This window comes from Salvia miltiorrhiza, chromosome 8 (assembly GCF_028751815.1).
Source record: "Salvia miltiorrhiza cultivar Shanhuang (shh) chromosome 8, IMPLAD_Smil_shh, whole genome shotgun sequence".
Taxonomy (NCBI): domain Eukaryota; kingdom Viridiplantae; phylum Streptophyta; class Magnoliopsida; order Lamiales; family Lamiaceae; genus Salvia; species Salvia miltiorrhiza.
In genome coordinates, this window is record NC_080394.1 from 14,760,365 (window position 1) to 14,773,099 (window position 12,735).

The following is a 12,735-nucleotide window of genomic DNA, read 5'->3' on the forward strand; positions in this document are numbered from 1 at the left end:
AACACTATTAACCCTATAAAAATATTACTTTTTTCATATTAATGGCTACTTTTTATTGAGACAATAATTACTTGACAAATAAACTAAAAATATAAGTTCTCGTGAGTAAAAATAACAATTGTCGTGAAAAAAAAAAGTAACGTTTGACAAACATAACCTTTCTTCATGTTGATTACTTACTACTTTTTATCACAACAATAAATACTTTAAATTATCTAGTATGTGAACTCCGACCCGTCTCACCCAAATTTTTGTCAAAATGGGCTGATGTCCTTTGAGACCAAGTGTATGAAAAAGACGGGTCGTAGCGGGCTAGCTGGGCGCGGATCGAGGCGGGTTGGACGTGGGAAAGAATTCAGTGCGCTATAAGAGCGGGTCTTGAAAAATATATAACAATTATTTTTCTAAATAAATACAAAAGGAAGATTGTGCTGCAATGGTTAAGTATCATTCACATATGGATTTAAAACCCACAAAATGAGTTTTCTTTATTTTTCTTTTCAATTTTTTTTTCTATCTCTTTTTCTTTCTATTTTCCATTTATTTATGTTTTTTTATAAAACATTAACTTTCTTCATATTAATAGTTACTTTTTTTTTTACTTTTTCTTTATTCTTTTTCAATTTTTCTTTTACTTTTATATACTCATTCCATCCCGTGAATCTTGAGCAATTTCTTTTCGGCACGAGTTTTAAAGAGTTAATTTTTGTGTGTGTTAAGTGTGGTTGGTGAAAAAATGAAAATGTGAATGAAGGTAAAAACTTTTGCCATATAAGAAAAGTGCTCAAGTTTTGCGGGACAACTCTAAAGGGAATAATGCTCAAACTTCACGGGACGGAGGGAGTATTTATTTATTTATTTCTATTTTTTCATTTATTTCTGTTTTTTATGAAACATTACATTTCTTCATATCAATGGTTACTTTTTCTGTGTGTTCTTTATTTATTTATTTTTTCTATTTTTTCGTTTTAATATTTTTTTTCTTTTTATTTTTTCATTTATTTTTCTTTTTTTTAAACATTACATTTATTTATATCAATGGTTACCGTTCCTTACGACAATAGTTACTTGACCAAATAACTCAAAATACAAGTTCTCGTGAGTAAAAATAACAATTATCGTAAAAAGAAATAATAATTTTGAAACATTATACTCTCTCTATCCCATAATAAAGTATCACATTTTTCATTTTAGTCCGTCCCATAAGAAAGTATCACTTCCATTTCGGGACATGACTCTACTTTATCTTTTTAACCATAATCACTTATTTCTACATAACTTCACAATCAATTTAACTACCACCACTCATTTCCACTCAACACATTATCTACCAATATTTTCTTAAAATTTGTGTCATCCCATATGTGATACTCCCTTATGGACGGATGAAGTATTTCTTTATATCAATTGTTACTTTTTCTTACGACAATAATTACTTGACCAAATATTATACTTATTAAGTTGATAATATTATTATTATAAATTATTTTAAATCAAATATTAATATTTAAATTAGTATAAATTATTTTTTCTTACTAATTAATCTAATTCACAAATAATGATATTTTGATATTTTATATAATTTAAAAATAATAAAATATATCGTAATTCGTGCATAACACAAAATATGAGACGGAGTTGAGTCATATATTTGATACAATATGATACATCCAAATACAATTCAAGCACAATTAGTTTTTTTGAAGAAGCACAAGACCATGAGTTTAAATTCAAGATGTGTTTTAGGTTCGAAATCCCTTTTGTGAATCCAACGGTACAAAAATAGCACGACTATATTTGCTCAAACTTTGAATGGTTGAATTATATATTCAGAGGTCCAAAAAAATGTCTCAATATGAGTAATTGGCCTAGTTTCTAATATCACGAACAGTTATACATCTTCGATCCATAAGTTAAACAAATTTATAATCTAATTAATGTGATTTATGCATATCAAATTAATACTACGTGTACAGAACAGTATTTCAGATATTTAATTTTCTTGCTATTTTGTAGAATTATATATTTATAACACGTGCAAATTAACACATATTGTATCTTCTGTGTATAATAAATATAGTGAATACTACAGTATGGCAATGTGGCCCAGATCTTCTGCTTAAGGTTCAACTCATCAAATTAAGCCTTTTAATTAGCAAACATTGAAGAAGATATTAAAAGCAAATGAAAATGAATTGTGGCATAAATTGATCAAACATTAATTCACTTATTAATTTAATCGTATAACTTCCCTATTTGAGTGTCAACTGAATTACTGCTATACATAAATTGTAGCCAAAGCCATGAAACAATTACGCCTCAAAAAATGAAAACGGAAAGGAAATATTAATATATCACATTTTAAACCCTTGTAATAAAACAAGATTGATAAAATCAGAAAATTGATCCACTGCTATCTGACTTGCCATTTCCATCCCAATAAGTGTATCACTATAAATTCACATTGATCATTCCAGCAAAGAGGCACCAATACTCACCCTATAGCTAAGCTAGCTAAGATTCATCGAAGTAATTAAAATGAAAATGTTATCTTATATGATGTGCACATTTGCTGCTCTATTATCAGCAACTTCATCCATCGAACAAAAAATGCAACTAGTGTCTAAGACGATCTCCGTTGATCCGTTGGGGAGAGGCGGTTTCAGAAGCATCCAGGCAGCCATTAACTCCGTGCCTTCAAACAACAAGATATGGATTCAAATAAACATCGGAAGAGGCGTGTATAGGTGAAGATGAAAGTGAAACTATAATCTTCATTTTAGTTCCACTTTTGGCATACACATATATATATACATATCTCTTTGATTAATTGCAGGGAAAAGGTTAAAATACCTTCGGACAAGCCGTACATCTACCTTAAAGGAGCAGGAATGACAAACACAGTGATAGAGTGGAATGATCATGGCTCCATTGACACGAGCCCGACTTTCGATTCTCAAGCTCATCACACAATCGCGAGGGGCATCAAATTCGTGGTAAGATCATGAATGAGTGCATGCATGCTACTTAACCACTATATTAATTTGTATCTGAATATATATATATATATGCAGAACTCGTACAACTCTCCCCCTAATGGTAACAGAAATCCGGTGGAGAGAGCAGTGGCAGCTCGGATTCAAGGCGATAAATCGGCCTTGTACGAATGTGGATTCTTCGGATTGCAGGATACACTATGGGATGTGGAAGGCAGGCATTACTACAAAAACTGCATGATTGAAGGCGCCATAGATTTCATCTTTGGTACTGCTCAATCCCTATACGAGGGGTGCAGCATATCAGTAGCTGCAGGGGGTCTGAAGGGAAGCAAAGGCTACATAACGGCGCAAGGGAGGGTGAATCCGGGAGACAGCAACGGCTTCGTGTTCAAGCAATGTAAGATTTTTGGAAGTGGGCAGGCATTTCTGGGAAGGCCGTGGAGAAACTACGCGAGAGTGGTGTTCTACGAGACGCAGATGTCGGAGGTGGTAGTGCCTCAAGGATGGTATATTTGGAACAGCGGCGGGCACGAGGGGCAGCTCACGCTGTCGGAGTATAATTCTCACGGCCAAGGGGCCAACATTCGGGAGAGAGTAGAGTGGGCCAAGAACCTCACTGCCAAAGAGGCCAACACCTTAGCCAGCGTTTCCTTCATTGATGAGGAAGGCAGCTGGATGAATCAAGTATTAAGCATTTTCGATGCTTAATCCCCATACATTCATTCATTTCTCATGCACCTTCTTACTACTAAGTAAATCCATACGTGTCCATGTATATCTAATAAATACTACTACTTTCTTTTAAAAAAAATATCCAACTATAATATTAGTACAATTATTTTAATATTCTAAAGCTATTTATTTCCAATTTGATACTTATTTTCTTTACGAAAGAAAGATATAATTAAATACTCTCTTATTCCACAAGTGTGCATTTTCATTTTTGGACACTACGTCACCGTAACCTTATTTTTATATATGCACACTATCAACTTATTCACAACTTTACCACCACATGGTCCACCATAAATCCCTTATTTTTCACAAGAAGGAAGTATATATAAAAATATAAATAAAGATGATTTGGCTGTCTATATTGACAAAATCTTAAAATCTTCTGATTATCACCTCCTTATTGTGTGTTGTGTGTTTGAGACATACCGTTCTAATAAGAACCTTGATCCTATTTTATTTGAGAAATGAAATGGAGAGGGAAATAATTCAACTTTCTAAATTTTCACGGCGTAACTAAATTTTGAAAAAAAAAAAATACTACTGACTTCCCATTTCCCTCCATATATAACTGCATTAGTCAAGCATCCTTACATATCACTAGAGCAAATTAATGTTGATATTCAGTCATATTCTATGATTATATGCATGATACCCCTATCCTACGATCATCATAAACAAGCAAATAACGGAATAGAACAGAAAAACTAGCATTGTTAAATAAAAAATAAAAAACTCTTTCCATTCATGAAAATCTGTACCAATATATATCAGCCGCCTATTACTCTTTGAATGTGGAAAAAGAATGTTCATATCAATCTAAAGCAGCTCAAGCACTAAGTTATGCTTCAAGAATTCGTGGTTCAGACCACTCTCGTGATCTGCAAAACTTTGCCAGAATTCAGCTCAAGATTTTTTTTCTTTTTTTCCTTGTAAATTTATGGTAACAATTAAATGTTCTCTCCAAATGGTTGAAGCCTGTGGTTCCATCAAAACAAATGGAAGTCGTTTCACAGATCCCATCAGTCTACTTGGTGTTATGTGTTGGAACGCTCAGGTAGAACTTAGTGTTCTTGAAATCATCCAGCATCGGATTGTAACCATCTTTGGTTCTCGTCTTGGAAGGAATGCCGAATTCTTCCATAAAAGATGACGTGTCAAGCTACATCGGAGTAGCAAATACAGGGAGACGAAGACAGTAGTTAGTACGACGTATTCAGCAACAAAAATGCTTCTTTTTTACATAAAATGTTGTGAAGGCTAACAGCGCAAAATTATAGCCAGCATAAAAAATCAGCAATTACAAGCATTTTCAGATTGCAAGAAGAAAATTACCATAAGAGTCCGCCTCTTCTTTCCTTTCTTCAAAGGTTTAGCTTCACTTGGCTTCAACCATCCGGAGCAATAGTGATCAATATTTTCCAGCAGGCAAAAGTCCGTCGGAAAAAATATATCAGCATCGCCCTGCAAAGGAAGACATTGATGAATGCATTAGGTCAAGAAGGTGCATTAGTAAACAGTCAAATTAGTATGCTGTTTCAGTTCTTTTGACTCATCTCAAGAATCGTCAAACCATAGGAAATCAATGTTAACCTTCAATGTCAAAGGGTAAATGACAGTAAGTCATTGAGGAAGGATAACATATGTATGAATCAGTTGTTAGACATATGTGAAAACTATTGATGAACGACACATTTAATAGACACTCTTGCATCATCTTGTTATTTTATTTTTTAATGAACATATTCCATCAGCTTCTGTATTAAGTCAATTTCAAAAGGAATGTACACTAGTTGGATGAGAAGCTTCATACATATACCAAAATCAGATAAAGGTGACAGGAAAGAGAGAAGCAATAAAGAAAACAAACCTTGGCATCCAGATAACTGTTATGATCTGAGCTAGTGCCATCTTTCTGCAAACAATTAGGATAGAATCACAAATGAAATTCATTGATGGGAATTTAATGAAACATTACTAATAAGAAGAGAAGTATGGGCTTGATGATTAAGAGTTTAAAGATGTGTTGTACCTTGCTGGCAACGAGAGGGGCACGTTCACCGGGTATTGTTACATCAGGAAGGTAAGTGAAATCAGATGCGATTAAGGACATCTTTGGTAAAGCACCATGTAGAACTTGTAGGAGTTTCTGTATATTTCAGTGTGGTATTATTGCATAAATACATGAATCTAGAAAGATCGTAAGAATTGGAAATTTTAAAAGATCTTACTAAACAACCGGTTGGTAGCCAGCATCTGCGAGGCCTCGGGAAAACTTTAGCCCAATAACTTTTAGCCATTGAACTGATCCTGCTTCCACGAGTTTTACCATCTTTTGCCAAATCAAGGATCTCCATGCAACTTTCAATTAGTGGATCTTCCAAAGGCTTATACAACTCAGAGAGTTCTCCCCTATTGAAGAACACATGAAAGACAAAACAGAAAATAGTAAATTGCTTCAACAAAAATGCGGTGTAAATGTATAATATGCAAAATGAGCAAAAAAAAAGAACAAACAATTCCAAGTAAAAGGTAAATCATAGATTTACTTGTCATGTCTCTTTTCAACCCAAACTTCCATCCAAGGTGAGACTTGATCCTTAGAATAGATGAGATCGTGCGGAAGATTATCAAGCACCTGAAAAAGATTATTAGACAAATGACAGACAGAACTATTATAGATTATGAGGATATCCAAACTCCTGTTATTAACCAGCCAATTCCTGATCTTGGTAACAAATTTATACTATGTATGTATATAAGAAGTTACATACCTCCAACATTATGACCCAACAAGGTTGTTGCTCACAACCTGTTACAATAAAGATAAATTCAGACTAAGTTCTCATTTCCTATTCTTCATAATTCATAGTCCAAACCACAACTTAACACAAGGTGCATAAGGAAGGATATTGCTTATGAGGAACTAAAAGTGAATAATATGCACTAGTTAAGAAGAAGGCTGCATAAATAATGCATTCATACCCCATCCACTTGGATCAGCAGCATCTCGACATTCTACCCTGAACTTTTTCGAGTGGCTACTGACTTCTCCAACAGTTTCAAGTTGCTTTTTGGCCAGCGAAGGACTAATTTCTACTGAACTGAAAGAAATTACATTATTGCAATTATCATTTTAAAAACATCTCAATAGCGTACACATCCTACAATAAAATTCCATTATAATGCCCCCTATGTGGGTCAAGAGTTTCTCAAGTCGTCTATGATGCCTCATTTCACTGGAACTTCAAAACTGTTAAAACTTCAAATCAGTATTCCAGCTAGATCTAAGTTGTATAGGTACTGGATACTTGACTACTAAAAATATTGTACATATTTGTATTAACATAGGGATCCTTGTTGCAAATTATTAGTCAAGCATGCCAAGGACATAATGGCCTCGGCGCCGGTAAAACTGACAAGTCTAGAATCTTCTGAACAGCATGTTATATCAAGAGCGTTTTTGCATTAAAGTAAAATCAGAGCATGCATCAGGACATTACATACATGTACTGCATACTATCATAAATTCTTGAAGGAGCATTCACTTTTATGTAATCCATCACACCCCTCGCACAGGTTCCTGATCCGCCTCCAATCTCATATATCTGAAAAGAATGTAACAAAGAAATATGTTCAAAGGAGGAAGAGAGAGGGGGTGGGCATGGACTAAATATGATCAGTAAGGTACGGTAATTGGCCTAAATGACTTTGACATACTCTCTCCGTCCACAAAAAATAGTCCCATTTTGCCATTTTGGGATGTCCACAAAAATTAGTCTCTTTCCATTTTTGAAAACTTTCTATCACATGGTGGGCCCCTTTCTCCACTCACAATACAATTAAGTATCATTATTAACACTACTTTTTTAGTGGGACCCCTTCCCAACTCACAATACACTCAACTATTTTTATTAAAACCCATGTCGTTCCTTCTAGGACTATGTTTTGTGGACGGACGGAGCACTATTTAACTACAAAAGACAACCTATATAAAGGAATTCGGCCAGAAGGCTAAAGTACTAATTGTATTGTCACTGTCTAGTTATATAGACAGTTTCATATCTGAACTAGAGTGACTATTAACAACGTAAAAAAATGTTACAAGATATTCGCATGTTCATCTAACTAACAGAAAATTGATGCACTTACCTTTAGTGGAACAGAGAGATTAGTAGTCCGCAGAATTGCTTCAGCTATTCCATGGGCATACCAAGGCTTCAGAAGAATAAATATTAACATTACAAACAATGATAATAATGAGAAACAAAAGCAGAAAGCAAGCAATATTGTTATTTCTCAAAAATTATACTCTAAGCATGTATATATATATATGTAGTATAAAGGGCAGAAATAATGCAGTCTGTTCAGATAGGTTATTCTTCACATTAGCACCCAACTTCACTATCAAACAAGAAAATTGAAATAATTTGATACTTTTGCATCTCAAGCTTCTCAACTTTACCTTAAAAAGCTCCACTGGAGTAAACCATGATATATCGCTCTGCTTGTAGATAGCATTCACATGCTTCGTGTAAGCTTTCCGGCCTATAAATAATTTGCACTTTGAACAGTTAAAGCACATACATAATAACAACTCTAAAGCATCCAAGTAAGAGCAGTTGTAAGACCTAATGCTTCAAGCTCCATATAATAGTTCCCAAGGCCCACAATGTGATTTATGTCATAGTGAAGAATTCTACTTCCCCGGCCTATGAGAGAAAGGTGACTACTAAGTAGCAACCCTCAGCTCCAGAAGGAAGCAGGTCGACATGTGAATTTATTAAATGCTTCTCAATTCATAGACACTACTTATAACCTAAAGGGGGCATTTACTTTTGAGGATTAGCCTTTATAGATAAAAATAGTAAGGCTAATTCCCTTGTTTACTTAGATGGATTGAAACTTTGGGATATCCCAAGGCCCTTGACTATTTCTATTATTTAAACTAATTTTGCTTGATTCATATCCCATTGAAAGGGTGAGATTGGAGAAATCCTACTCTTGAGGATAAAAATACTCAATCATAAAAAGTAAACGCCCCTGAAAGGTACTTATGAATTGTAAGCAAATCAGAAGAGATTGTTTAACATCGCACTGAAATGGAAATCGTTTATCAAGCCACTCAGCTGACAATCTTGGTAATCATGAGCTTCTAAATGTTCATTTACTTTGAAAACAACATGCACCCCTTTTTCACATCAGTAAATTATTCTTGACAAAATCATCTTCAGAAAAGCTAAATTAAGCTGGCAGATAAAATCATAAACACTCTACCAATTCATAATACAATCATAACCTTCCTTAGCAACACACTAAACTAAGAAATGCAAGAAGTGATAACAGGAACTCTATCTTAAAGAAACAAATCTAGTAAACAATAATTATCCACAAACATGTCAGCTAACCGTCGAGCTGATTGAACTTAATGCTTCGATCAAGCACTCCAACTGAGCCCGATCTTTGAGAAAAATACCCATGTTCCGGATCATACAAAGCCGCACGAATAAAATCCCTAGCCTTCAAATATTTTTAAAAAAATGTTGAACAAAATGAGAAAGACTAAAATTCCAAAAGCAACATCAATCAAAACCAATTCTTTAATAGACGGAACCACGGACAAAGAGGAGGCGGAGCGAGAGATTACAAGAATTGGGGATTCACCAACAAAGTTTGTGGAGAAGTAGGCCGGGGAAAATGGGTTCACTGCAAAAGGAAGATCGTTGAGTGAAATCACACAAAATTAATTTGCACCTGCACCACACACACACACACAACATAGAAGACCTTTAGAAGAGAAAAGGAAGGAGGAGAGGGGTTTGGAGGCGGCAATGCGAGCGGCCATTTCTGCACTCTTTTCAACGATTAATTTGTTATCATCCCCTGTTTTAGCTTGTTCGTCTACACTTTACACTTCATTTTCTGTGTTTCTCTCAGCGGGGTTTTGTCGAGAGAGAAACCATTGAAGAAACGCGACTTCCTGAGGTTTATCTGTAGTTGTGCTCACGACTTCATGAATTTAAGAATAATAATTTAGTACTTAAATTATTAATTTCTCAACAAAAATATCTCGAATTATGCAAAGTATTGATCTTTCTTGACCCATTGTCTATTGAGTAGGCAAATTTGAACATACAATTTATATGTTCCGTTCGTTTTACTTAACTTAATTTTTGTTTTTTTAACACGATTATTTAAAAGTATTAAATTATAGTAGTATAAAATTGGAGTATGAGTTAATACAAAATAATTACTTACAAAAATAGGCCAAATAATGGGACATGGTTTTGGGCCTTTGTGGGTAAAAATGATAGTATATCATCATTATTTTTTTACTATTTTGTTAAAACAGAATCTTGAATATATGTGTGTTATCATGTCATGTGTGCTTGAGATTGAGACAAACAAAGTGGATTTCAGTAAAAGCCATGATTACATTTCCACTTGAGAAAGAAAAAAGGAAAAGGAAAGAAGAGAATATCAGATATCCTAATTCGAAAACCATTATTCCATGGACGAATTCCACATTTCTACTTTACTTTTCTTCTACCCAATTCCATTCTTTAACCTTCTTTACTGCTTAAATATAAAATATCTGCTTCTGCATTTGCTCTCTGTGATCTTAGGTCTCAAAGCCATGAGATATCCACAAGGACAAGGTAAAAGTCTCTGCATTTTTTTTAAGTGTGGTTTTTATCTTTTCATCATATTCAAAGTTGAGTGATATATCTGTTATTTGAAGATTAATGATGCAAGGATATTGTGCTTTTTCTGGTGAAATTCTTTTGTGTGAACGGTGTGAGGTTATGGTAATATTTGAATAGCCAAAAAGTGTACATTTTTGTAGATTAGCAAATAATTAATGTCTGTTGTTCTCATTTTAACTCATTTGCTAATCACATGTAGAATTGGTTGAAAATTGATCATAGTCTATCTGTGAAGAAATGACTGTTTATGTAGCAAAGATTGCATTTTTGCTTTCTCGAGATAGTGTTATACCAAAAATTCAGTAGGAAATTTAACTAATAGATTTAGAAATTCGAACATGAAAGCTTGTTTTGATGGCTGTTGTTGACACGAGTGTGTGTATGTTTTAAGGTGCATCTCAATCGCCCTTTAAGTCGTTATATGACAAGTTGCAAGACATACTTTGCTGTTCTACATTACCAAACAACTATAAGAGGCTAGACGCGACGCTTGAGAAGAAAATGATGGAGATCAAGAGGAACCCTTCGAGGAATCACAGTTTCAAATCATTCGACACCATAATCATGAAATTCCCTCAGTTCAGGGAGGGGCTGAAAGAGATCAGGGACATATTTGAGCAGTATGGTGAGTTCTCAACTCCTATTCACGTCATATTTCTAGCTCTTCTTCTTGATGATGATGATGAGTCTTTTTCTTGCCTTGGCACAGATGAAGATTTCAACGGTACTATTGACAATCAAGAGCTCAAGAAATGCTTGCACGCGTATGAGTTTAGCATCAGTGATGAGGAGATTGGTGATCTTGTCGGCTACTGTGATATAGATGAAAAGGAAGGGATACAATTAAAGGAGTTTATAGTTCTTGTATTTCTCATTTATCTTCTCACGGATGCTCCAGCTGCACCTAACACGGTATAAGCATACATGCCTTGTTTGCTTACACGGGCTCTGTTATCTGATGATTAACTCACTGATATATCTGAACTTGCTGCAGAAATTGAAGATGTGTTCGCCTCAGATTGAAGCGACCTTCAACGCAATAATTGAAGTGTTTGTATTTCTTGATAAAGACGGTGTTGGGAAGCTGAAGAAGAAGGATGTGGTGAAGGCACTAAACGAGGCTTCTCCAAAGGAGAAATCGCCCTCACACATCACACACAGCCGTTTTAGTTATGTAACCTAACCTCCTTTATCTTTTTGAATATTTAGTTTCCTCAAGTTGCATAAGCAAGAGGTGTGTTTGGGTTATAACAGTAGCAGCATTGTTACTTATGCAGAAGAGATGGACTGGGATAAGAATGGAAAAGTTAGCTTCAAGGAATTCCTCTTCTCCTTTATGGGTTGGGTCGGGATCGATTGTGATGATGAAGATCCTGAAGCGTAGTTAGATGAAGCAGGGGAGCTGTCTGAAACGAGCGATCGAGGTTAGAGCCATGTATATTTGATAACTTGTTCAAACTGTACAATACATAACTCATTTATACAAATATCTCATCTGTATGCTGTATGTTACTCAACTCAAGAGGCTTCCTTGATTATATCATTTCATTGATTTTGGATCAGTTGTTGTAAAACTCATGAGTCGTATATTACGTCAAATGTGATGAACTCCACCAATACATTGTACATGCTGTTTACACTTCTCTTTGATGGAAAACATGTATTTTCACCATTTTCCCACTCTTTTCATCTTTTTTACTTCAATTCATGATAAAGGTAGTGTGTGATGATATTTGTATTTTAAGGAAAGGTTATGGCCTGAATTGTCAATATGCTCATCAAGTTTTGCACATTTCCATGGGCTTGTTTATATAGGCTCCATATGAGTTGGGCCAATTTCCATTTTTTTTCTTTTTATCATTCTTCTTCTTATTCTTCCTTTTTATTGTTAGGATGTACTTTTCTCAAGTAAATATCACACATTGCCCCCAACAATGTCATGCAAAATTGTCATGTGCGTATTGCAACCTTATGTATGAAATGAAAATAACCCACATTCATGTTGCACAAGTTACACGAGGGTTTCACATTTAATATCATACTAGTGCGCCTACAGGCCAAGACATATTTATTTATGTTTAACAATTTTAAATTATACTCAATCCCTCCCCTAATTAACTTTATAGTGAGGGATGATACGAATTTTAAAAAAAAATTATTAAGTACGTATTAATAATGAAGAAAAAAGTGTTATAATTAGTATTAAAAGTTGTGAAAATGTATTAGAGCATCCACAGTGGGGATGACTAGATAGCTTACTTGATAGAAGGGTGAACCACAATGAGTAAGGAGGTCAC

The 12,735-nt window shown here is 34.5% G+C and overlaps 3 protein-coding genes across 3 annotated transcripts; 2 read left to right on the top strand and 1 right to left on the bottom strand.

The window, feature by feature from the left end:
• Positions 1-2,610: 2,610 nt before the first annotated feature.
• On the top strand, positions 2,611-3,707 carry LOC130998110 (probable pectinesterase 29). The gene is made up of 3 exons (XM_057923545.1): positions 2,611-2,747; positions 2,837-2,996; positions 3,075-3,707. The coding sequence occupies exons 1-3, from the start codon at positions 2,611-2,613 to the stop codon at positions 3,705-3,707; spliced, it is 930 nt and encodes a 309-aa protein (XP_057779528.1).
• A 745-nt stretch (positions 3,708-4,452) lies between these two features.
• Positions 4,453-9,719, bottom strand: LOC131001299 (uncharacterized). Its single transcript, XM_057927653.1, has 14 exons — positions 9,519-9,719; positions 9,379-9,437; positions 9,140-9,251; positions 8,197-8,279; positions 7,884-7,949; positions 7,239-7,339; positions 6,717-6,835; positions 6,506-6,543; positions 6,281-6,369; positions 5,963-6,143; positions 5,764-5,880; positions 5,602-5,646; positions 5,067-5,195; positions 4,453-4,893 (listed from the first exon to the last, which is right to left on the bottom strand). Exons 1-14 carry the CDS (start codon positions 9,574-9,576, stop codon positions 4,759-4,761), a joined length of 1,332 nt encoding a protein of 443 aa, XP_057783636.1. The 5' UTR covers positions 9,577-9,719; the 3' UTR covers positions 4,453-4,758.
• A 402-nt stretch (positions 9,720-10,121) lies between these two features.
• LOC131001300 (probable calcium-binding protein CML22) lies at positions 10,122-12,055 on the top strand. The gene is made up of 5 exons (XM_057927654.1): positions 10,122-10,390; positions 10,830-11,063; positions 11,148-11,350; positions 11,433-11,607; positions 11,716-12,055. Exons 1-5 carry the CDS (start codon positions 10,243-10,245, stop codon positions 11,820-11,822), a joined length of 867 nt encoding a protein of 288 aa, XP_057783637.1. The 5' UTR covers positions 10,122-10,242; the 3' UTR covers positions 11,823-12,055.
• Positions 12,056-12,735: the final 680 nt, after the last annotated feature.

What these genes read in the sequence shown, in the direction of transcription:
- LOC131001299 (XM_057927653.1), bottom strand. Translation starts at nt 9,576, where the DNA reads ATGGCCGCTCGCATTGCCGCCTCCAAACCCCTCTCCTCCTTCCTTTTC. An exon ending in TAAGTTCAATCAGCTCGACG is followed by an intron (nt 8,280 to 9,139) that starts GTTAGCTGACAT and finishes AATTATTTATAG; the next exon opens with GCCGGAAAGCTTACACGAAG. An exon ending in GTTGGGTCATAATGTTGGAG is followed by an intron (nt 6,370 to 6,505) that starts GTATGTAACTTC and finishes AATCTTTTTCAG; the next exon opens with GTGCTTGATAATCTTCCGCA.
- LOC131001300 (XM_057927654.1), top strand. Translation starts at nt 10,243, where the DNA reads ATGGACGAATTCCACATTTCTACTTTACTTTTCTTCTACCCAATTCCA. An exon ending in GGACATATTTGAGCAGTATG is followed by an intron (nt 11,064 to 11,147) that starts GTGAGTTCTCAA and finishes GCCTTGGCACAG; the next exon opens with ATGAAGATTTCAACGGTACT. An exon ending in CATCACACACAGCCGTTTTA is followed by an intron (nt 11,608 to 11,715) that starts GTTATGTAACCT and finishes TTACTTATGCAG; the next exon opens with AAGAGATGGACTGGGATAAG.
- LOC130998110 (XM_057923545.1), top strand. Translation starts at nt 2,611, where the DNA reads ATGCAACTAGTGTCTAAGACGATCTCCGTTGATCCGTTGGGGAGAGGC. An exon ending in ATCGGAAGAGGCGTGTATAG is followed by an intron (nt 2,748 to 2,836) that starts GTGAAGATGAAA and finishes GATTAATTGCAG; the next exon opens with GGAAAAGGTTAAAATACCTT. An exon ending in CGAGGGGCATCAAATTCGTG is followed by an intron (nt 2,997 to 3,074) that starts GTAAGATCATGA and finishes ATATATATGCAG; the next exon opens with AACTCGTACAACTCTCCCCC.